At 41.4% G+C, this 25534-nt stretch overlaps 1 protein-coding gene across 7 annotated transcripts in view; it reads left to right on the top strand.

The window, feature by feature from the left end:
- Raf1 (Raf-1 proto-oncogene, serine/threonine kinase) overlaps positions 1-25534 on the top strand; it is a 60348-nt gene that overhangs the window by 9315 nt on the left and 25499 nt on the right. For 3 of the 7 annotated variants that reach the window (XM_031383009.1, XM_031383013.1, XM_031383008.1), the window contains exon 2: positions 24905-25137. In XM_031383009.1, the coding sequence (XP_031238869.1) occupies positions 24931-25137 (207 nt within the window). In that variant the 5' untranslated portion in view covers positions 24905-24930. Of the gene's footprint in view, positions 1-20241; positions 20278-21235; positions 21445-24904; positions 25138-25534 lie in introns of those variants that run through there. The other 4 variants (XM_031383015.1, XM_031383014.1, XM_031383010.1 and 1 more) reach the window with 3 other exon arrangements.

The raw sequence follows: 25534 nt of genomic DNA, 5'->3' as shown, positions 1-25534 counted from the left end.
CTGTGTTGGCCAGTCATCTGATGAAGTCACCAGTTTGTGGCCAGAAATTGAGAAAGAGTTGATGAGGAAACTCAAAATATTGACACATACTGGCCACCTTGCAATGCATGAGACTACCCTTTTGGACTGGTTGAGAAACTGTAGCATAAGCCTTGTGCAAACTAGACCATTGCTGTTTTCTAGCTGGGGTGAGATGAGAATCAGGACAACTCATGTTTGCTCAGCAGAACCTTTGTGAGCCCCCTCCCTCCCCCAAGAATGTTGTATGCTCAATTGCATTGGTATTTTCAAACTATTTACTAGAGTTTTGGCTTCGTAGGTGTTCGGGTTCAGAACATTTTATTTTATTTTTTTAAATGTGATTTTATTTAGTTAGGCTCCTTTAAAAACTGTTTTTATTTTTAATTGTGCTCATGTGAGTTCAGGTGCCTGCAGAGGCTAGAGGTGTTGGATCCTCATAGAGCTGGGGTTACAGGTAGTTATGAACTGTGGGTGTTGGGAATTGAGCTCCGATCCTTCAGAGAAGCAGTGTGTGCTCTTAGCCAGAGCCTTTTTCTTCAATCCTAGTTTGGTCCCTTTTTTTTGAGAGAGAGGTTCTGGCTATATAACACAGGTGGGTCTTAGATTTAAGATTTTTCTGCTTCAGCATTCTAGTATTGACAGTTTAATTTGGGGCTAGAGTGGGAGGATTTACTTCCTATAGTATTCTTTTTAAATATTTAATTGTTGTGTTTTATGGGTATGAGTGTTTGTGTGCATGTATGCCTGTGTGTCTGGTGACCACAGAGGCCAGAAGAGGGTGTCAAGATCCGCTGGAAGTGGAATTACAGACAGCTGTGAGCTGCCATTTTGGTACTGGGGGTTGAACCCAGGTCCTTTGGAAGAATAGCAGTGCTCTTAACCCCTAAGATATATTTCCAGCCCTTTGTGTTTCTCTGTGTCTCTGTCTGTACCCACCTCCCCCTTCCTGGGCCTGGAACTTACTTTGTAGACCAGACTGGCTTGAGCCCAAAGAGCTCCACCTCTTCTGGTTCCTGAATGCCAGCCTGGCTTATTTATTTAATTTTTGATACTAAATCATTTTTATTATCTAAACCATTCCTCCCTTGCTAGGAAATGAAAAGATTTTTGATGAGATGACAAATTGAGGCAGAGAGGTATTTTCAAAGTTGCATTGGTTGGTTATAAGCAGTTTAGAAGTGCATTGATTTCCTTCATAGGTTTAGACAGTGTGTCTAGATGGAGTGTCGAGAATTATTCCAAGGGATCTTTAAAATATTTGCTTACTTACCCATCTACCTATCTACCTATCTACCTACCTACCTACCTACCTACCTACCTATTTATTTATTTATTTATTTATTTATTTATTTATTTAATTTTTTGGTTTTTTCAAGACAGGGCTTCTCTGTGTAGCCCTGGCTGCCCTGGAACTCACTCTGTAGACCAGGCTGGCCTCGAACTCAGAAATCCACCTGCCTCTGCCTCCCCAAGTGCTGGGATTATAGGTGTGTGCCACCACCGCCTGGCTGTATTTATTTATTTTGAGACAGGGTTTCTCTGTGTTGCCCTGGCTGTCCTGGAAATCACTCCATAGACCAGGTGGGCCTTGAACTTAAGAGGTCTGCCTGCCTCTGCCTCCTGAGTGCTGGGATTAAAGGCGTGTTCACTACTGCCAAGCACTGTTCGTTATTTTAAAATTATCTGTCTCTGTGTATAGGTTGTGAGTGCAGGTGCTGGTGGGCACCTTGAGGACATTTGATCTTCTGGAGCTGGAGTTACAAGTGGTGGTGAGCTACCTAACGGGTGCTGAGGCTAAGCTCTAGTCCTCTACAAGAGCAGCAGCCAACGATCTTAACCAGTGAACAGCTCTTCAGCTCTCAGAGAGCCTTTAAAAAGTTTTGAGAAGTGGAGAGATGGCTCAACAGTTAAAGAACACTAACTGCTCTTCCATTGGACAAGGTTTGACTCCCAGAACCCACCTGGTGTCTCACAATGGTAACTCCACTCACATGGGAATCCAGTGCTTTCTCTGGCTTCCATGGGTACACAGACATTCAGGCAAAATACCATACACATAAAAATAATTAATTAAATAATTTGAGATAATCTGTAAACAGGAATGAACATGATGGTGTATAATTGATACAGAGGAAGTACAGAATTCTCCAAGTAATGTGAGCAGGTGGTTTATAGGCTCATAGTTGGTCAACCCTTATTTCAGAACATGGAGCTCTTTTGGAATAGGTAATATTGTTAGGTAGCTAACTCAGGAAATCCACTCAGGAGGTAGAAGAGCAACTTATATTTCTGATCAATAGAGCCATCATTGCTTCTATAACAAAGAATAACAACAGTATCATTTGGTAGCTTATGCTAACAGTTTGCTTTCTCTGTAATCTTAAAGACTAAGAAACATGTCAGGCTGCATAGATATTCATAATCCCAGCAGTGGAAGTGAAGGAAGGAGGATTGCTATTTCAAGGCCAGCCTGGGCTAGATAATCAGGTCCTGTCTTAACAGAACAAGAGCTGGGGATGTAGCTCAGTAGTAGAGCACCCACCCTGAGCTTATTTTCCAACTTCTGGGTTGTGGGGCACAAAATAGTGACACTAGGCATATACATGCCAAGTAGAAGAGAAAGCAACACAAATATCCTGCCAGAAGTACACTTTTTAGCTCTTACTACCTTATTTTGTCTTGTGCTTTCAAGCCAAGGACTCGACACAGCATGTAACATTGTAGCACAATTGTAACTTTAGGATCGTGCCCAGTTTTCCCGACAAGTAGGAATTGCTTTGTCTTGAATAACCTTTAGATGGAGTCATGATTTGTAGTTCAGCAGTCTTGTAATTACATGGGGATTTATTTTACCCAACCTACATTTATTACCACCTATGGGGAAACATTTTTTGGTATTGAAGATAAAAAAGAATGACAACACAAAGTTTTCATGTATGCATGTACACAATGACTTAATAGAAGTTTTAGTTTCTTCAGTATATTTGCAGATTGTCAGCTGAATAAACAGAAGTTCATAACTTTAATGTATCTTCTTTCATTTAATGGCTAAGAAGGAGGAAGGGCCAAATTAGAAAAGCTTGGGAGTATGACTGCTAAGAGAACTACAAATTGCTAATGATATGTAAGGTATAGTCGATATTTTCTGTTCTTTCACACATTCTAGACATCACTTATAAGTTACTTCAAAGTAGTATAATACATAATAATTGCCTCAAGTCCAGATTTATATAAAATTTATGTAATTTAAATCAGTATTACAGTAGATCTGTAATATAAAGCCTGAGGACCTGATTTTTTTTCCCATATATTCATTGTGCACAGAACTGGATTTCACCAATTTTTTTTTTTTGACTCTCTCTCTCTCTCTCTCTCTCTCTCTCTCTTTTTTATTTTTTTGGTATTTCGAGATAGGGTTTCTCTGTGTAGTCCTGACTGTCCTGGAAATCACTCTGTAGACCAGGCTGGCCTCGAACTCAGAAATCCCTCTGCCTCTTCCTCTCAAGTGCTGGGATTAAAGGCGTGCGCCACCACCGCCCAGCTAGCTTGCTTTATTTATTTATTTTTTTTAAAGATTTATTTACTTATTATATGTAAGTACACTGTAGCTGTCTTCAGACGCACCAGAAGAGGGCGTCAGAACTCATTACGGGTGGTTGTGAGCCACCATGTGGTTGCTGGGATTTGAACTCATGACCTTCTGAAGAGCAGTCGGTGCTCTTACCCGCTGAGCCATCTCACTTGCTTTATTTTTATAAAGTGGATTTTATTTATATATTTTGTGTGTGCATGGATGCTGTAGTATGTATAGGGAGGTCAGAAGACAACTTTCAGGAGTCATTCCCACCCAGTGGATGCTAGAGATAGAATTCAGGTTGTCAGGTGGGTGGCAGCCACCTTTACCAGTTGAGCCATCTCACCAGCCTTGTTTCTTTGTATTAAAAACTTACTTATTTTTCATTCATGTGAGTGAGGGTACCTGTGTTACTGTATAATACATGCTTGTGATCAAAAGAAAACATGTAGGACTCCCTAGAGCCATAGGTGCTTGTAAGTGGTCAGATGTGGGTGCTAGGGATTGAATCGGAAGAGTAGTAACTCATAACTGCTGAGCTGTCTCTCCATCCACCCACCCCCAATTTGATTTTTTAAGATATGATCTCATGGAATCGCTCAGGCTGGCATAGAACTTACTATGTAGAACCCATCCCCTTTCGGTTTCATAATTTTAAATGAAAGAATATTTGAAGAAAAACTCAAGACCTTAGTCTTATGTATCCAGGAATATCTAGAACTTCACGTGTAGCTGAATATGACTTTGACCTTCTGATTTTCCTTCTTCTGGAGTGCTGGCCTCTCCACTCCTGGTGCTAAGACTTAGGTAGTGTGGATGTAATAACTCATTTTCTGAGGCAGTGTTGGAGAAAGTTTAAAAGTGGCCTTGTATATACAGCATTTAGTGCTTGTAGATGTGTCCTTACTTGGGAAGGAAGGAAAGTTAGTAAGATTTGGCTGCTTTACTTAAGCAGAGTCAAGGAATAGTACAGAACAAAGTTGACGTCAAGCTTTTTCAGCTTTTGAATCCCCACCCCCTTTCTTTCTTGACACTTTGTTGCCCTGGCTGGTCTGGAACTCTTATGTAGACCATAGCCTCCAACTCACAGAGATCCCCCTGCTTATCCCCCTGCTTCTCCTCCTCTTCCTCCTCCTCCTCCTCCTCCTCCTCCTTCTTCTCCTTCTTCTCCTTCTTCTTCTTGATTTATTTATTTACTTTATGTGTATGAATACACTGTAGCTGTACAGATGGCTGTGAGCCATCATGTGACTGCTGGGAATTGAACTCAGGACCTCCACTTGCTCCGGCTCTGCTCCCTCTGGCCCCGCTTGCTCCAGCTTAGTACACTGTAGCTGCCTTCAGACTCACCAGAAGAGGGCGTCAGATCTCATCATGAATGGTTGTGAGCCACCATGTGGTTGCTGGGATCTGAACTCAGGACCTTCGGAAGAGCAGTCAGTGCTCTTACCCGCTGAGCCATCTCACCAGCCCTTGCTTCTGCTTCTTGATTGCTGGGTTTAATAAAGGTATGTACCACCATGCCTGCCTTGGACTCTTTTCAGCAGAAAAATTTAAACTTTTGGTTCTTGTAGACTTAATTCCAGAAAAGCCCCTGGGATCAGTCAGGGTCATTAGCATCAGTTATTTTTACTGCAGTGAATAGGAATTTGCTCTGACTTTTGGGAGAGGAGCTATTCAAAAGCACCCATAAGAAAGGTTGTGTGTGCTGGCTTCAGGGAGGCTCTCCTCTCCAGGTGGTGTGGATTAGCCTTGCTGGGCTTGAATGCCTTCTTTCAGTCTCCAGTAAGAGCCATGTACCTTAAGATGTCAGGACTCAAAAACTACTTAAAACAATACTGTAGATTCTGGTAGTTACATTTTAGTAATTGCAGTTTCCCTAAATTTGTTTTTCTTGAAAGTATTTGAAGTACATTACATATATGCTTTTCTTTGTTAATCTTGCACCTTGGATATGGACTTACTTTCTTATATTTCTAGCATCATGTAACAAACTCAAAAGAAATCCAACAAGATCCTCCCAGGACCTTTAATACCTTGTTTTCTAAATTATTTATTATTTTGATACTGTTTATTCTTTTGTTTTGTTTTGTTTTTGTTTGTTTTTTCAAGACAGGGTTTCTCTGTGTAGCCCTGGCTGTCCTGGGACTCACTCTGTAGATCAGGCTGGCCTCGAACTCAGAAATCCACCTGCCTCTGCCTCCCAAGTCCTAGGATTAAGATACTGTTTATTCTTATTCCCCCCCCCCCTTTTTTTTAAAGTTGAGATACTCATGTAGACCAAGCTCACCTCAAACTCACTCTGTGGAAAAGGATCAACTCCTGATCCTTCTGCTTCCCGTTACTTCCCAATACTGGGATTAACTATATCACTGTGCCCAACTTTGTTTACTTAGTTTTACAAAAGGTTTATTTATTCTGTGTATGTGTGTGTGCTTGTGTGAGTCTTTTTGCACCAAATGCATGCAAGTGCCTGTGGAAGTCAGAAGTCATCAAATTCCCTGGACCCGGAGTTACAGGTGGTTTTGAGTTGTCATTTAGGTGCTGGGAACTCAACCCGGGTCCTCTTCAACAACTAAGTGTCCTTAACCTTGGAACTATCTCTCCAGCTCCTTACTCTTTCTTTAATGCTGTGGATTGATCTGAGAGCATGCTAAACACATGGTCTACCACTGAGCTACACCCTGTCCCTATTTACTCTGCTGTAGAAATGCCTCTAGGCACAGAAATTCATTGCATTTAGAGCAGAATGAATGTTATCAATATGCTGACCAGATGGCTCAGTGGGCAAAAGTGCTTGTCATCACTGGAACCTCACAACTGATCCTAGATACTCTGTCAAAAAAGAAAAGAGGTGTGTGGGTGGGGAGGGGTTTCAGAAGCCACACCCACATAGAATCCATGTAGGTAGATCATATTCCTGAAAGCTATCCTCTGATTTATACAGATATGCAGTCCCCTCACTCCAATAATAATAGATTAAAATAAATTTATGAAAAACAATTGACCAAAATGTTTCTATGTTGCTAGCCTTAACATCAGTGTGAAAAATTCCTGATGCAAGCAGCCTGCAGGAGGAGTTTTTTTTTTGGTCAGTTCAAACCATCTTAAGAGGGAAGGCATGGTTGAACAGAGCAGCTCCCATCTTGATGGCGAGGTAGGGAAAGAAGAGAGAGGGAGGGCTGAGGTGCTTGATTCCTTTTCTCCTCTATTCTGCCCATGGCTCCCAGCATATAGGAACAGCATGGCCTGCGTCAGCAGGACCCTCTTCCCATCAGACACATCTAGAGGTGTGTTCTTCCAGGTGCTTCTCCACCTAGTCAATAGTCATCACAATTCTTATTTATCAAAACCTGGTATTTTCCTGGGTTTTGGATATCAGAATAAATTATACTGGTGTTCTTTGGAGAGCTCTTCTTAGAATTTACTAGGAATTGTACTCAGAAATAAATTTGCTTTCTTCAATTCGTTCATTCACTTATCTGTTTCTGTGTAGGTATAACTGAGGACTGATGTCCATAAGAAGGCAAAGGCATCAAATCTCTCAGGAACTGAAGTTACAGGTGATCAATCATGAGCCTCCCACCATGGGTGCATGTGTAATAATGTGTGTATAATGTGAATGCACATTATTTCTCTTGCAGAGTTTTTGGAAACTAAGGATGTAACTCAGTGATAGAGTATTTGCCTAACATACAGAGCCCCTGTTGGCTTGAATTTGAAATTCTTGCAGCCAACAGTTATTTATTTATTTATTTATTTATTTATTGGTCTTTTGAGATAACATTTCTCTGTGTAGCACTGGCTGTCCTAGAACTCACTCTGTAGACTAGGCTGATTTCATACAGAGATCCACCTGCCTCTGCTGGGAGGTGCCTGAGTGCTGGGATTAAAGGTGCATGCTACCACCACCCAGCTAGCCAACTGATTTTTGACAAGTAAAATCTATCTATCTATCAATCTATCTATCTTTCTTTCTTTCTTTCTTTCTTCCTTTCTTTCCTCCTTCCTTCCTCCCCCCCCCCTTCTTTCTTTCCTTCTTGATAGTAGGGCAGTGCTGGGAATTGAATTCAGGTGCTTGGTTCTATTTATAATTTGAGAAACTATGAAGGGATGTGCCAATCATATGTAGAAAATCAGACTTTGGAATTCTTTTGCACAGTAGAGCTTCCCTAATGGCTTCAGTTGGATGATGTGAGGGTGTGTGTGTGTGTGTGTGTGTGTGTGTGTGTATGTGTGTGTGTGTGTCTGTGTGTATACTGTATGTGTACTGTATGTATGGTGAGTATTTCCATCAGAGATTGATGTCCGGTGTCTTGCTCAGTTACTAGTCACCTTATTTATTTATTTTTTTTGGTTTTTCGAGACAGGGTTTCTCCACGTAGCCCTGGCTGTCCTGGAACTTACTCTGTAGACCAGGCTGGCCTCGAACTCAGAAATCCTCCTGCCTCTGCCTCCCAAGTGCTGGGATTAAAGGAGTGCACCACCACCGCCCGGCTAGTCACCTTATTTTTGAGACCAAGTCTTTTGCTGATCTTAGAGCCTCATTGATTTGGCTATGTGAGTTTCAGGGATCTGCATGTTGCTGTCTCTCCAGTGGTAGGATTGTAGATAAATTGTTACACCCAGCCTTTTACTGGTGCTAAAAATCCAGATTGATGTCCTGATACTCAAGTAACAAGTGCTTTATCAACTGAGCAATCTCTCCAGCCTTTCAGTTGGGTACTAGTTAATAAAACTCACAGAAGACCATTGTTTTGGACTAGCTTCTTGCACAAGACCACAGAAGATAGATGTGCCAGATGCTGCTAATCAGCTGAACTCCTTAATGGGCCAGTCAGAGGGGCCAGTTTATCTAAGCCAGCAGAAGGAAGACTTCATTGTATAGATTTGCCTGTCTCTGCCTCCCAAGTGCCTGTCTGTATTACTGATCTTATAAGGAAAATAAACTCAGGCAACTGTCTGCTTTTCTATTTCTTCCTTCTTTAGGTTTCATTTTTCCATGTGTGTGTGCACTTACATAGGTATACTCAGTCATGTGTGTTTGTAAATGACGGGGTGGGATTGTATATCCTCAGTTGCTTTCCAAAAACTTTTTATTTTTTTAATTTTTGAGACAAGGTCTCACACTGTGTATCCCTGGTCTCAAAGAAACCCTTCTGCCTCTGCCTTCTGAGTGTTGCCATTGAAGATGTGGTCCAACATTCTACCTTAGCCAACTTGTGATAGTTCTTGTGCCATATGGGATCCAGAGACAGAACTCAGGTCATTAGGTTTGGTGGCTTGTGCTTTTACTTAGCTGTGCTGCCAGTCTCACTTTATTCTTTTAGACAGGTCTCTCATTGAATTGGAGTTGGCAAGGTTAGATTGGCTGGCCATCTAACCTCAGACATCTTCTGGATTAAAGGGGCGTGCATAAAGCACATGGATGCTATGAGTAAGTCTCAGATCCTCGGAGCTGGAGAGATGGCTCAGCGGTTAAGAGCACTGACTGCACTTCCAAAGGTCCTGAGTTCAAATCCCAGCAACCACATGGTGGCTCACAACCATCTGTATGTAACGAGATCTGACTCCCTCTTATGGAGTGTTTGAAGACAGCTACAATATACTTACATATAATTAATAAATAACCTTTTAAAAAAAAAGACTCATATCCTCAAGCATATGACTGAGCCCCCAGACTTCTTATATTACCTTTTAATATCTTTAAACCTAATTTTTGCTTAGCTGATTAAAACATGTATCCTGTCTTGTAGAGTGAGATGTTGCCAAATTTTAGAATCATAGTTTAAAAGCTCATTATTTCCAGGGTGTGGTAGTTTGAATGGCTCCCATTGGCTTATATATTATATATTAGAATTTTTGGTTCCTAATTGAACTAGGAACTAGGTGGACTGTTTAAGAAGAATGAGCTATGCAGTAGTGGCACTTGCCTTTAATACTAGCACTCGGGAGGCACAGGAAGGTGATCTCTGTGAGTTCTAGTCTAGCCTGGTCTACAGAGCTAGTTTCAGGACAGCCAGGGATACACAAAGAAACCGTCTTTAAAAACAAAACCCCAAAAGCCCAAGCAACAGCAATAACAACCCCAAACCCCAGAAGGATGAAGAGGAGGAGGTATGTCATCGGGGGGTGGGCTTTTAGGGTTTAAAGCAGGATACCAGGCCCATTCTCTTTCTGTCTACTGCCTGTGGATCAGGATATAAGTAAGCTCTTAGCTACTGCTCCAGAGCCATGCCTGCCTGCCTGCCACTATTTTACAATGGTAGTTATCAACTAACCCTTTGAAGCTGAAAGCAAGTTCCCAGTTAAGTGCTTTCTTTTCTTTTCTTCTCTTATCTTTTTTTTCCCTTTCTTTCTTTTTCTTTTTTTTCTTTTTTGGTTTTTTGAGACAGGGTTTCTCTGTGTAGCCCTGGCTGCCCTGGAACTCACTCTGTAGACCAGATTGGCCTCAAACTCAGAAATCCGTCTGCCTCTGCCTCCCAAGTGCTGGGATTAAAGGCGTGCGCCACTACTGCCTGGCAAGTGCTTTCTTTTATAAGTAGCCTTGGTCATAGTGTCTCATCACAGAAATAGAACAATAACTAAAACACTGGGTCTTAGCTGCAATGCCACTTGGAGGTGGCACATAATTGTAATACCAACACTTGGGAGGCTGAGGCTGAATGGTTGCTCAAAGGTCAGGGCCAGTCAGGACTACATTGAGTTCAAGACCAGGCAAGGCTACGTAGACTTTCTCAAACAAAACAAAAATCTAAAAACTAAAATCACAACCTAAAACAAACCAAAATGAAAGTTACTCATAATCCTCTGCATTGAATAGATTATATGCATATGTGAAAATACCACTGTGAAACCTATTATTTTGTCCAATTGCATTAACAAAAATAATAAAACCAGTTAAGATCCTTAAACTAACTGTAATTCTGTCTTATTGCAATATTAACTGTTTTCTTTTTCTTTTTTTGGGGTTTTTTTTTCGAGACAGTGTTTCTCTCTCTCTCTTTTTTGGAAGTACAGGATCTGAATGTATTTCTTAAAAATGGCATCAGAATTTTACAGTCATTGCAAAAGAGAGATGAAAAATCTGGCAGCTCAGCAGTTGAGATACATCTGAGGCCATCTGGAACCCACTGGGTCTAAAGCAGTCTAAAGCAGCCACTTCTGGACAGGTGCTGCATTCCACCCCCACCCCCGCCCCCGCCCAAGTGCTCGGGGTGGGGCTCGGGGGTGGGGTGGGTGGGGGTTGGGGGTGGGCTGCGGACTGCATGAGGCTTGAAGCTTGAATCTGAATGAATGAATCTAAGTCCTAGTCCATCTAAGTTCTAGTTCTAGTCTAAGTGCCCCTGCACAAAGTGAAAACCAGGCTTATATGGTTCCCTGGCCAGGACAACGTTTCAATATATCCTAATTTATTTCCAGGCTGTCCTTAGCTTGGAATTTCTCACAAGGACAGTGTTTCTCTATAAAGCCCTGGCTGTCCTGGAACTCACTCTGTAGACCAGGCTGGCCTCAAACTCAGAAATTCGCCTGCCTCTGCCTCCCAAGTGCTGGGATTAAAGGCATGTGCCACCACCACCCTACACAGTATTAACTGTTAATGGGGGCTTCTGTTTGCAGTTTGTTTGATAAACTGGACTTGAGTTCATTGCCAGCCAAAAGTTACTCTGCTGGTTTTGTAGTTTCTTCATAGTTGTTAGGGTTCCAGGTCTGAGTATAACTTCATAGCATGTATGGCACATCAATGAATAGTGGTGAATAGTGGTTCTGATGATTGCTGAACTGCCCAGATGGCCACATTTGTTATTCAAGGAAATAGATCTTACAGGCCTGTTGGAAGTTTAACACTCTTAAATACAGTGGGTAGGCAGGTGACATGAAAAGAAATAGGGAGCTAGAGTGATGGCTCAGGAGTTTAGAGCACTTGCTGCACTTGCAGAAGACCTGGGTTCATTTTCCAGCATCCATATCACAGCTCTAAACTGCTTGTAACTCCAATTCCAGGGCATCTGATGCCAGGCTGGTCATTGTTGTGGTTCATAGGCATCTTAGCTGGGTAGGACTATTGGTTGCTTCCCAGCTTGCATGGTGCCTTCTGATACCATGCTTGAGATAGGAAGCATTTAGGTCAGTTTCACCTCAGAAGTCTTGGGCCCTGTATCATGCATGGCATCTTCAGCAGTAGCAACTTAATTTTCACCCCTGGGGTGGGGGTGTGTAACTAAGGGCAGTAGCTTCTAATATTTTGGGAGTCTGTTGGACAGTCTTGACCAACAACTCAAAAGATGGCTTCTCATGCTTGCCTTGGGGGTTTTTACTTGATCTTTGATTCTTGGAAGTAGTAGCATCGTCAGCCTAGATGATAAATTTTCATTTAAATCACACACGCACACACGCATGACCAACAATAATTCACCACTGTTTTCTTGATGAATTGCTTACCTGGAAAGCAACTGTTACTGGGAGCCATGAAAATAAAAATAAAAAGTTCTGCAATTGGGAAAGCAATAGAGAAGGGAATAGTAGAGTACAGTGATTTGATCAGGGAAACAGGAAGAGGGTGTATGTGTGTGTGTGTGTGTGTGTGTGTGAGTGAGTGAAAGACACATGTGTTTACTTTGTATGGATTTGTATGGCATGTTCAGGTGCATGTACAGATTTGTGGGTACATGTGATATCAAGTCTTCCTTGATTATTCTTCATCATATATATATATATATAATTTTTTTTTTTTTTCCGAGACAGGGTTTCTCTGTGTAGCCCTGGCTGTCCTGGAACTCACTCTGTAGATCAGGCTGGCCTCAAACTCAGAAATCTGCCTGCCTCTGCCTCCCAAGTGCTGGGATTAAAGGCGTGTGCCACCACTGCCCGGCTTCATTTTATATATTGAAGCAAGAGTCTCTAACTCAACCTTGAGCTGGCACATTGGTCAGTCTAGCTAGCCAGCTTGTTCTCCTGGGATCCCTTTGCTCTATCCTGAGTGCTCAGATTACAGATGTGCTGCCACACCGGTCTGGCCTTAATATGGGTGCTGGGAATTCTAACTCAGGTTCTTATACATATGTTACAAACACTTTATCCACTGAACCTTTTTCTCAGCCCTCCAATGATGCCTGTCCCCTCCTTGTGTTTTAGAATACTGCACTCTTCAAGGATCTTCTGAGAGTTCAGATTCAAGCCATAGCTCCTTGTAATACTCACTTAAGATTATTGATACATAGGATTCCTTTATTTATTTATTAGTGTGTCTGAGGCTGACCTTGAATTTACTATGTAGTCTTAGTGTGACTTTGAACTTCTGATTGTCTTGCCTCCACTGTTAGCTGGGATTAGAAGTATGTACCATTGTGCAATGTTTATAATACATAGATTTTAGTATACCTATCACCTTAACAATTTTTTTGTTTGTTTTTGTTTTTTCAAGACAGGGTTTCTCTGTATAGCCCTGGCTGTCCTGGAACTCACTCTGTAGACCAGGCTGGCCTTGAACTCAGAAATCTGTCTCTGCCTCCCAAGTGCTGGGATTAAAGGCATATGCCACCACCGCCAGGCAACAAAAATTTTAAAAGTACTTAAAAAAATGTGTGATGTGTATTTGTGTGTGTGTGTATGATGACATAAGATCTCCTGGAACTGGCAGTTGTGAGCTGTCTGGCAAAGGCTGGATCTTAACTCCTTAGCCATTGTTCCAGCTCTCACTTAGTGAATTGTAAAATGTTTTTATCACCCCCAAAATAAAACTGGCATTAGGGAACCACTAATCTGCCTTTTACTTGTTCTTTGCTTCTGTTTCCCCTTTTCTTATAGTTCTCTTTCTTTCTCTTATCTTTATCTTGCTTTATCTAGCTGGCTTCACACTTAGAGCTTCCAGGTAGTCTTCTGTCCTTAGCTTTCTGAGAAGGGACTATGGGCACATTATCATACTATTTATATGTATTTGCCAATTTGGAGACTTGTATGAATAGAGTCAGTATTGGAACTTTGGCTTAGCCCAGTGTCTAACATTCCTGTGTTTTCACATGTGCAGTGCTGTCTCCCTCACTGTGCTCTGTACTTGCTTTGTTCCAACCAAAACTCATGCCAAAATGTAATTGCTGAATAGGAGTTATCTTTTGCTGGTCTGGGTTCATTACCGTAAGAGTGACTTTAAAAAATTACTATTTACTAAAGCTGGGCAGTGGTGGCGCACGCCTTTAATCCCAGCACTTGGGAGGCAGAGGCAGGCGGATTTCTGAGTTCGAGGGCAGCCTGGTCTACAGAGTGAGTTCCAGGACAGCCACAGCTATATAGAGAAACCCTGTCTCGAAAAACCAAAAAAGTAAGTAAGCAAATAAATAAATTACTATTTATATAAATTTTATTTATATGTGTGTTTTGCCTGTGTGTGTGTCTGTGCACCATGTACATGCCTGGTGTCCATGGGAGCCAGAAGAAGGCATCAGATCCCCTAGAACCAGAGATACAGATGGTTGTTCACTGCCATTTGGGTGCTAAGAACTGAACTCAGGTCCTCTAGAAGAGCAGCCTGAGGCTTGAGCCCTCTCTCCAGCCCCTCAAGAATGACTGTTTTAAAGCATGAAGGTCCAGTGCTTTGTCTCTTTGGCATATACTGCCTTTGGCATTGAGCTGAAGCAAAGGCCCTGAGCAGACGCTAAGCAGACACTGACACACTGTTGGCTTTCTAGCCTCCAGACCATGAGCCAAAATAAGCTTCTTTACAAATTATGTCTCATGTTCTATTGTAACAACTGAAAATGGACTGACATTTTTGTCCTGTTTTGCTTTTCCCAGTATTTTTCTATTATTTAAGAACATAACTGTGCTAGGTGCATTTTTAAAATATTAGCTGGACAGTTAGAAATGAACAGTTCTTGAGTTTTTAATTGTATGCCACTTGGGGTAGCATGAGGAAATCTCACACCATCTTTTCTGCCCTGCCTGGGATATGAGTCATCTCCTGGTTCAGCATACCTGTGCTAGATCTATATGCTTCCCTCCAGTCACATAGTTGCTATCTTATTATCAGACCATCTGTGTGGTATTGCAGACTGGTACTCACACTACCCATTTTTTTACTTGATAACGGCTCATTTTGCAAGAGGATAAGCTGAAGAGAAGCAATAAGAAGCCTAAGAAAAGAAGTGTGTAAGCTGTAGACATCTGTGCCGCGAAGGGGTAAGAGACTTGTTCCAGTCCAGAGACGTGGCCATCCTGCCTGACAACTGGGTGTTGGGGTGCTGACTAGAGCTTATTAAGTACTAGCTGTGGACCCTGGCATTACTGAGGTCTTGAAATATACACCCACCGGATAAGGGGCTTCTCTACTAGCATTTCATTCCTTTTTTTTTGTTGTTTTTAAAAAGTACTTTTATTTAATCTTTGGCAATATCATGCGTGTGTATATTTTGATCCTACTTTCCAACTCCTCATTACTTTTTATAATCAAGTACTACCAGTCTGTTACTTAGATAATGTCTCTTTGTCACTTAATGGACTTTGGGTTTTTTTCCCCCCCTTTTGGCTATTTGGAATAATGTTGATATGGAATCTGATGTTTTAAGGTTATTGAAAGCACTTGGCCTGGAGCCATAGCTCAGCACTTCAGAAGGCTTGTTGTTCCCAGCACCCTTTTTTTTTTTTTTTTTTTTTTTTTTTTTTTTTTTTTTTTGAGATAGGGTTTCTCTGTGTAGCCCTGGCTGTCCTGGCACTCACTCTGGAGACCAGGCTGGCCTCGAACTCAGAAATCCACCTGCCTCTGCCTCCCAAGTGCTGGGTTTAAAGGCGTGCGCCACCACCGCCCGGCCCCAGCACCCTTGATAGGTGGCTCACAACCACTTGTAACTCCAGCTCCAGGGCATCTACCACCTCTGGCATCCATAGACACCTGTACTCACATGCAAATATCCTATCCTCCATACACATAATAAAAGTGATAAAAAATTTTTTAATTACTTGGAAGTCCTATAATTTTAGTTGATTATAAAATTGTTCTGGACAGGCTTTTGGAAGGCTAAGGGATAATTTTATTAGGTTTTATGTTGTAGATTGAAAATAGGATTTTTTCGGGGCTCAGCAGTCAAGAGCCCTGAATATTCTTCTGAAGATTCTGAGTTCAATTCCCAGCAACCACATGGTGGCTCTCAACCATCTGTAATGAGCTCTGATGCCCTCTTCTGGTGTGTTTGAAGACAGCTACAGTGTACTTAGATATAATAATAAATAAATCTTAAAAAAAAAAAGAAAATAGGATTTTTTCTGTTTAAATTGATGTTTCCAGATTTCTTGAGACTTCATGCTGGGAGTAGGACTTGATACAGTGTCACCCATCCTTGTTGTTACAATGAAGAAGCCACTAAGGTACTGAAGATGTGTAGCTCTCCTAGGAACTTCAGACTTAGTACCTGTAACTTTAGTAATGTTCCACTTTTAATGGTCAGCGTGCTTTTTTAAAATGACATAAAAATTCAGTTAACTGTAACAAAAGAAATTATGGCAAAATGTATGTACAATAAAGTTTTCTGGGTATAGTGGTGTATATCCTTAATCCTAGCACTTGATAGGCAGAGGCAGGCAACTTGCCTGGTCTCCTACATTGCAAATTCCAGACCAGCCAGGGTTATATAGTGAGACCTTTCTTTTTTTTTTATTTTTTTTATTTTTTTATTTTTTTGAGACCTTTCTTTAAAAAAGAGGTTATGGCTGTAGAGAGGGCTCGGCAGTTAAGAACACTGACTTGCTCTTCTAGAGGACCTAGAGTTTGGTTCCCAGCACTCATACTGGGTGACTTACAGCCACTGTAACTCTAGTTCCAGGAGATCTGATGTCCTCTTCTGGCCTCTGTAGGCACTAGGCATACCCATGATGTACAGATATACATTCAGACAAAATACCCATATATATAAATAAATAAAATTAAAGGTAAGTGAAATAACTTTTTAAAAGTTAATCACTTTTAAAGATTTATTATTTTATGAGTATGTGTGTATATTTCTGTGCACCACATGAATGCAAATGCTCTCAAGGCCAGAAGAGAATTTTGAGTCCCTCTGGAGTTACAGGTAGTTCAAGGTTAACTTGTGTTAAACTGAAAATTCCAGTCTAGTCCATAGTCTAGATCCTGAGTCAAAGTAACAACAACACCACCTAAACCAGAAGTGAGATTGTTTTGGCTTCTCTGTGTCATTTTTGTTTCCATATGAATTTTAAGATCAGCTGGTCATCTTCTACAAAAAAATTTAAATTAGAGTGTGTTTTAGTTATTTGATTTTTTATTTTTAAGTTCTTTTTTTAAATTTTTTTTTTGTCACCTTGACACAAGCTAGAGTAATATGAGAAGAGGGGGCCACAGTTGAAAAATGCTTCCATAACATTGGTCTGTTTCCTAACCTGTAGCGCATTTTCTTATTTAGTGACTGACTATGGGAGAGCCCAGCCCGCTCTGGTGGTCCTGGGGGTGTTAGAAAGCAAGCCAGAAGGAGCAAGCCAGCAAAGAGCACTCTTTATGGCCTCAGCTTTTGTTTCTGCCTCCAGATTTCTGCCTCAAGTTCCTACCCTGACTTCCCAGGATGATGGAATATAAGCTGTAAAATGAAATAAACCCTTTTTTCCCCATAAGCCCCTAGATGAATGTGGAGATTATTGCTTCTTTAATAGTGACCTGTATATTGATGATACCCATGGCCCAACATGCTCATGAGTTTGTCTGTTTTCATTTTTTTTTTTTTTTTTTGGTTTTTTTTTCGAGACAGGGTTTCTCTGTATAGCCCTGGCTGTCCTGGAACTCACTCTGGAGACCAGGCTGGCCTCGAACTCAGAAATCCGCCTGCCTCTGCCTCCCAAGTGCTGGGATTAAAGGCGTGCGCCACCACCGCCCGGCTTCATTTTTAAGAACCTTATGCTCAGTATCTCCATTTAAGATCAAGTTCCAGCTTTGATCCTGCTGTAATTTGTCAAGGTTGGGACTAGAGTGTGAGGGAGATGTCTGTTAAATGAACGTAAGTGTTTCTTTAAAGAGGAGTGTAGGTTGTGCATCTCACTTTACTGAAAGAGAGCTCTGCAGACTGGCTGTGAACCGGCAGCTGTGGTGGTACACTTGTGTGATCCCTGAACTCAGGAGCTAGATGCTAGAGAGGGCTAGACTGGGCTGTACAGTGAGGCCCCTGTCTAGAAAAAAAAAAGGGCAGGGGAATCCACACAGCTTTTGAAATGACCCTTGATGTCTGCTCTGAGGCTGGAAAGATGACAGAGACAGGCTCTGCTAGGTGTTTTGTTTAAGAGACTGCTGGGGGTGCAGGAGAGTGGAAGTGAACCGACTGGCTTTAGGTCAGGTCTAGAATTTTATGGTGATTCGGTTTGTTTAAAAGCCTGGGGTGGGGCTGTAGTTCTGGCTCAGAGGTTAAGAGGTTAAGAGAGCACTGGCTGGTTTTGCAGAGGATTGGGGTGTGGTACCAGTCCTCACCTGGCAGCTCACCACTCAGTTATCTGAAACTCCAGTTCCAGGGGCTCCAGTGCTGTCTTTTAGCCTTCCTGGGCTCTAGGAACAGTTAAGTACAAGGTCATTTTATGTAAAGGATACCGTTTCTGCTAGCGTAGTGTTCCACTAACTTCAGCCTTTGCCTTTTTCACCTAATAGAACAGTGAGCTGCTATACTTAAAATGTACTGCACTGCACCCAACAACAGCTTTTACAATTTAATTTGTATGTTTATGTATTCCTTCATTTTGTATGAGTTTGTGTGTGCATGAGTGTGTGTATTTGTGCCATGGGGCACATGTAGAGATCAGAGGACAGCTTGATGTCGGTTCTTATCGTCAACTGCATGAGGTTGTTTCTTATCGTCAACTGCGCAAGTGGAGGTGATCAAATTCAGGACAGGCTTGATGTCAATACTTTTACACACTGAGCATCTCACTGGCCCTCACTACTTTTTACATTTTTATCTTTGATTATTGTGTTTATGATATGTAACTGCGTATGTGCTTGCTATGGCTCAAATGTGGAGGTCAGAGGACAACTTCTAAGAATCATGTGTCACTTTACACTGTGGGTTCTGGATATTGAACTCAGGCTTGAATGGCAAGTGCTTTTACCCACTGAGCCACTTCATTGGCCCTGGTTCACTATTTACATTTATTATTTTACCTCAAATCAAGGAACAGCAGTGTTATAAGTAGTTGTAAGAATGTGGAAATTGAGCAGAGCTTATAGAAGAGTTGCATAAAATACTATGCTTTCTATACTGTTTTTATAAAAGAAAGTCAGCAGTGTTACTTTAGTTAGCTATCTGGTTTCTCTAGGGCTTTGAGCTGGAAAGAAATTCAGAAGTATTAAAGAAATGCAAACAAAGTCCTTTTAGCACCAGCTGAGGCTTTCTCCCCCTCAGACCCTGTTAGGTCCTTGGTTGTAGTCAGTGCCATGCTCCATATGCCTTAAAGTCATCCAGGAGGGATGTGTGTCCTGTGTTTTGTGAAGTGCTGGCTGCCCTGTTGGATTATGTCACTCATGTTTAGCCACCAGGAAGTTCTTAGAACCCATCACAGGCCTTACTGCTTCCTTCATGGGGAAGATAATAAGCTTAAGGAGCTAGGTTCCCAGAAAACAAAAGTAAAACAGAAAGCATACCTGTGTGGAATATTTTAGAAGGCTGAATTAGAACTCTTTAATTGTGGAGAGTTAGAATGTCCTGAGTGAATTATCTTGGGCCTCCTTTATTCCTCTTAATAGTCATTCATTGTCCAAGCATATATTTGGCCAAACATTTTAATATCAAGCAAAACCTCTGAACTGTCCTCTGAAGACAGACCTTTAGCTTCTACCCATCCCCAGACTAAAAGTGGCTTGGGAGCCTGTAGTAGAACTCCCTGTTCCCCTTGCATCCCCCCGTGAACTCAGTCAGTGCTTTGACAAACGACTTCTTTCCTTTACAGCCACTTCTATGGTGAGGTTTGTCATTTGAGGCCACATAAGTCCTTGTTCCTGGACTGCTGCCACTCATTTTCTGGCTCCAAATAAATTCTCTCTCATTCCTTTGAGGTGAGGTGAGCTGTGCTGCGCTTGTGTCAGCAGGACCATAGGTGTATGGGAACTTAAATGTGGGTTATCTGCTGTTTTCTCTTTTTCTTAGAAGAAAAGAAAAGAAATACTGTGTATGTTAAACATTGCTAGTGGTAGTTTGATGTTTCTGGACTCAGGTCATTGGGGGTTCCTATGTCTGGCACATGCATGCCATCCAGGAACTCCCCTCTCCTGACCTGCTGGGAGTTTCCTTTGCTTCTTTCCTATATTCAGTGTTCTGTTGCTTCCTGTGTTATTTTCTCTTGACTTATGTCAATAATGAGGCCCTTCAGAAAGGAACCATGGACAGTAAAGCTCATGAATCATGAATGTTAGAAAAAGCTCTCTCTTTTACCCTTCTTTATAGTTTTCTTTCATATTGTATCAGACATTTCTTCCAGTGTTGAGATTTGAAGCCATTCTGATTCCTGATCCTTTGGCTAAATCTTCTGAAGTCTTGTTTTCTTATTATAAAAAAAAAATGTGATGCATTCTATGTATTCTTAATCTGATATAGTTCAGGTCCCCATCCATGTGGTTTGGTCTCTGTCCTTCGTATTGGAAGCTCTCTGTTAATCTCTTTTGTTAACAGGACAAGATGAAGAACTGACTGTGGTCTAGAGCACAGGTGAGCTTTACTGAACTTTGTGGTACGATGGGGAAGCATGTTCTTTGAGTCTGGTTGCTGAGCTGGGGAGGAGGCTGCCAGTGTTTGCAGTCATATGTTGACTCAAGGCTCAAGTGCTGGGCCTGTTGAAATAGCATCTGCTCTGTCTTTACAGTCCATGCTGGTCTATAACTAGAGCTCTGTGTGCCTCCGCCTTTGGCCTGGATCTTTTGGAGTCAAGGTCTTGCTATGTAGATCAGGCTGGTCTTGAACTCTCCTTCTTCCTGCGTTGTGTTGGGAGTGCTGGGCATATACAGACCTGTACTACCACCTGGCCTGGTGTGGTGTCTGTCTGTCTGTCTGTCTGTCTGTCTGTCTGTCTGTCTGTCTGTAGAGTGAGTGCGCATTCTCTCCCTTGCTCTCTCTCCCTCTCTCTCTCCCTCCTGAGCATCTCTCCAGTTCTGTTTTTCAAAGGCATATATAAACATAAGTAATCTAAAAATTTTAAGTTAATACCAAAAATAGACCTACTAATGCGATTCTTAGGCAGGTTACAGGGCTGGGGATGTGGCTTGGTGGTAGAGTGCTTTCCTATCTGGAGTGTGCTGTGTGGGTGGAAGGAAAGAAAGAAAAGTTACACCTGATAGTGTTGGCTACTTTTATCAGTCTGTGACTTTATCCTGTGTAAATTTGAAAAATGTTTGGTACTTCTGAGTGAGATGAAGCAGTAATACATCCCTTGTTTTCTGTATTTACCTGCCTCTAGCCCACCCCCCACTCCCAGAAAGGGATAACAAAAAATATCTGTCTATTGACTAGTCAGTTGAACAAACTGAAAGGCCTTTCTTAACATAAAAATCATCCAAAATCTAATTTTAAAATGTAAGAAAAGACAGAATAACTTTTCACCTAGTTTTAGTGAGAATTGTATATGAGACTACTCATTTGTATGTCCTTGTGTTTTTCCTTTTTTCCCTAGGCTTTTGTCTTTCGGTTCCAGAATCCCCGCCCCCCTTCAGCTGTTAACTTGTGCTGGTGGCTTTTCTGGGGTGATTGCCCACACGGCAGTGTACCACAGTCTTTTCCTACTGCATGTGTACGGAGTAGATGGCGTCATTTTTACTGTAAATCTGAAATACTCTGCCATCTGCCGACTTCTGTAGTGCCCTTGGACAATCTTCTTTTAGGGTGGGTATATATCTAATGGTAGGCTTCTGTCTCTCTGATCTTTGGAAAAACAAAAAGAAATAATGTTTTTTGGAGTGTGAGAAGGTGCAGTCTGTGATTCTTGCTTTGGTCAGAAGTTACAAAGAATTAAACTCCATCAATGGCTGGAAAGGAGAAGAGCTGTGTGTAATTTTATTGCTCTAACAATCCCTTCCGCAGGTGTCAGCAGACTGCTTATTTACTTCATGGCTTGGGTCCTCTACAAGGGCAGTGCTTACTTTTACTCTTAACCTTTGAACCATCTCTTCTACCCAATATTTCTGTGTTTTTGTTTTTTTTTAAATGGAACCTGCTTGTGACTGTAACTTTATGTTGTATTTTATAGCAATTTTCTTAGGACGTTTTAATATTTAATGTTATAGACTTAGAACCACTGCTGTTATTTTTCCTTTTCCTTTCCTCCTGCTTCTGTTCCTCTTCCTGCTCCTTTTTCTCCTCTTCATGATCCTTCTCTTTTCTTTTTCCCTCTTCTCCTGTTTTTGTTTTGTTTTGTTTTGTTTTTGAGTCAGGGTCTCTGTACAGAGCCCTGGCTGTCCTGGAACTCCTATGTAGATCAGACTGGCTTACTTGCAGAGATCTGCCTGCCTCTGCCTCCCTGTGCTGGGATTAATGCTTGATTTTGATTAGTTTTTTAATTTCAGTTGATAGCTAATGTTGGTTGATTCAAAATAATCATAGGAGTTATAGTTATCATGATTGGTGAGTAGACTTCTTCCACTTTAAAATCAAATCACAATGATAAGTAAGGTCATATAATAACTAATAGTTACTGTGAGAAGAATGAAAATTTAGTGTACCAAAGCAATGGAATAACTGAAAACTCATAGAATTACACAAAGCTTTGGGTTAGGTGCCTTTGTGTTGCAGGTACTGGTCCAAGTACTAAGAATATACCAGTGAGCTCTGCTCACAGAGCAGACATTTATAAACAGTCTCTGTAATAATAAATGTCACACTAAGAATTAATCAGGTTTGTTTGCTGGGGTAAGGGGAATAGACTTTTGGCTGGAGTGTGAGGTAAGGACTCTTTAAAACACTGTCTTGGTAGAGACAGGTAGTGAAAGGGCCATCTTGACTGTTTCTGGGGTTTTCATCCTTTTGGGTAAAGGGAATAAGAAATTCTGAGGTATGAATACTGGCATATTCTAGTGGGTTTGTTTGTTTTCTTGTTAACACAGGGTTTCACTATTTAGCCCTGGCTGTCTAGGAACTGGATATTTTAGACCAGGATGGCCTCATACAGAGTATCACCTGTCTCTGCCTTCCAAGTGTTAGGATTAAAAGTGTGTCCACCATTACCAGTATGACTGGCATGTTCTGAAAACAGTCTTAGAGGCCTGGTTAAGGAGTTTAGATTTTATTCTGAGTTTTCAGCAAGGGGGTGACATGATGAGCTGTTGTTTGGAGATTGCTTTTGGTGATCAACCCCTAAGATGTCAGAATTTTAATCGGTGGTACATTCTCATTTTCCTCCAGAAAGGTTGTACCAAGATTTATAATACCACATAGTGATCTTGAGTAACTCTGTAAATCTACTCTGCTTTCCTGGCTTTGAATTAAGGTTACAGATGTCCCATTGTGCCTGCTGGGCTTTCTTCCTGCACCGCTATATCACAGTATGCATTTGCTCAGGTCCCTCATGTAGAGGACATAGTATTTGCATGGGCCCTGCATATATCTCTGATGTAAATCCACTTCACCCAGAGAACCCAGGATTGCTAATCCAGTGTAAATGTTATGCAGACAACCACACAGTGACAAAAAAGAAGTCTGCATATATTCAGGGTAGACACACACACACACACACACACAATTTTGATTTACAATTGGTCGAATCTATGGCTGTGGACCCCCATATGTGGCACAGGAGTTTGGTTGCAGTTAATCCCCAATTTCTTTTTCTGGGCTTAGAGTTTAGCACATAGTAGGTAGTCAGGTAGAAAGTTCTGGTTGGCCGGGCGGTGGTGGTGCATGCCTTTAATCCCAGCACTTGGGAGGCAGAGGCAGGTGGATTTCTGAGTTCGAGGCCAGCCTGGTCTACAAAGTGAGTTCCAGGATAGCCAGGGCTACACAGAGAAACCCTGTCTCGAAAAGAAAAAAAAAAGAAAGTTCTGGTTGAAAACTAGGTGTAGGTTACAATTTTCTTTAATTCTATGCCATTTCATCTCTGATTAAATGATTTGTGTGTCAGGACTGTATGTGAGACAGTAAGAGCTATAGACTCAGAGCTGTTCAAGTGTGTATCTTAGCCTGGACACTCAGAAGTATGTTGTAAGAATTTTCTCTGCTTTAGATGAGATGTCAGTTCTACATAGTATCTAACTGTACATATTAAGGTGGATAATAGGCATGGGGCATATGTGTATACATACATTTTTGTATGTGCTATGTGTGCATATATATATGTGTGCATGCATGCTCTGTATCCCGCCTTACAATAGAGCTCTATTCTGAATTCTAGCTCCTGCTGGATAGACAAAAGAAGTGTCTGATAGAAGGCTCAAAGGGAGATTCTTTGTTAACCTCATAGTTTTTTAGAGGAGAAGAACCATTACTTTATCTCCTTGCTGACTTGAAAGTGTCTGGGCATTCTTAGTCCTTATGCCTGGGGCATGTTACATAGTTAAAACATCAGAGTATGATGGTTTAAGTGAACAGTCTGCCGCTTTGGTTCTGCATCCAAACTGAACCCTGAATATTACAATGGAAAATTCATAGACTTTGTAAGTAGATATGGAATCTGGGAGTTTGGGGCATCTAGGGTGATTTCTCTGGTTTAAAGAGAAAGAGGAGAAGGAAGATTTAAAAGCTGAAGTTCTTATACAAATGAGAAAGTTTATGCATAAAATAAACATAGGGGTTGCAGAAATGGTCAGCGGGTAAGAGCACTGACTGCTCTTCTGAAGGTCCTGAGTTCAAATCCCAGCAACCACATGGTGGCTCACAACCACCTGTAATGAGATCTGACGCCCTCTTCTGGTGCGTCTGAAGACAGGTACAGTGTACTCATATAATAAACAAACAAACATATATGGTACCAACAGTGTATCCTGGGAATTAAGTTTTCTGCTTCTCTTGGAGGCAGGACCCCCTATGACTCAGTGCCTAATTTTTAAGAGTTTAAAATATATTGCTTATGGACAGAGATGATGACCCAGTTTATGCATACATTGTAATCAAAGAAAATAAATACATATGAAAAATTGGACTAGAAGCCTGGTAATCCTGGCTTATGTTCTAGGTTTGCTTTGATTTTTGGTCTCCTTTTCTCTCATTTTATGGAAATATACCACTATATTTCTTTCCTAACTAACTTGCTCACAGATTACAAAAAGCCATAAACCACTGTTTTCACAACTTTCTGTATTGTGTTCTTGGATTAAATATTTTTCTTCTAGAATTATAATTATTTGTCTTTCAGGTATAAGTATTGTTCAAATTGCATCAATGGAGCACATACAGGGAGCTTGGAAGACTATCAGCAATGGTTTTGGACTCAAAGATGCGGTGTTTGATGGCTCCAGCTGCATCTCCCCTACAATTGTTCAGCAGTTTGGCTATCAGCGCCGGGCCTCAGATGATGGCAAACTCACGGATTCTTCTAAGACAAGCAATACTATCCGGGTTTTCTTGCCGAATAAGCAAAGGACTGTGGTATGTGACCCTAGAAAATGTAGTTCTCTTGCCCTTGGAGACTGTGCTGTACTGTCCAGTTTATAGATAGGAGAATCTCCTCTGTTAATTGTTTTTTCCTCCCTCAAATGCAGATTTACTTTTATTTTGAAAAAGCCCTATTTTTTTTTTCTCTCTCTCTCTCTCTATATATAAGTGTTCTGTTGTCATGCATACCAGAAGAGGGAATCAAATCCTATTACAGATGGTTGTGAGCCACCATGTGGATGCTGGAAATCAAACTCAGGACCTCTGAAAGAATAGCTGGTGCTCTTAACTGCTGAGCCATTTCCTCAGTCCCTCAGATTTATTTTATTAAATCACTGTTCTGGGGCCGGGTGGTGGTGGCGCACGCCACCCAGCACTTTAATCCCAGCAC

Source organism: Mastomys coucha, unplaced genomic scaffold (assembly GCF_008632895.1).
Source record: "Mastomys coucha isolate ucsf_1 unplaced genomic scaffold, UCSF_Mcou_1 pScaffold20, whole genome shotgun sequence".
Taxonomy (NCBI): domain Eukaryota; kingdom Metazoa; phylum Chordata; class Mammalia; order Rodentia; family Muridae; genus Mastomys; species Mastomys coucha.
The sequence above is the reverse complement of the archived record's forward strand: the minus strand, read 5'-3'. Positions and strand labels throughout refer to the sequence as shown.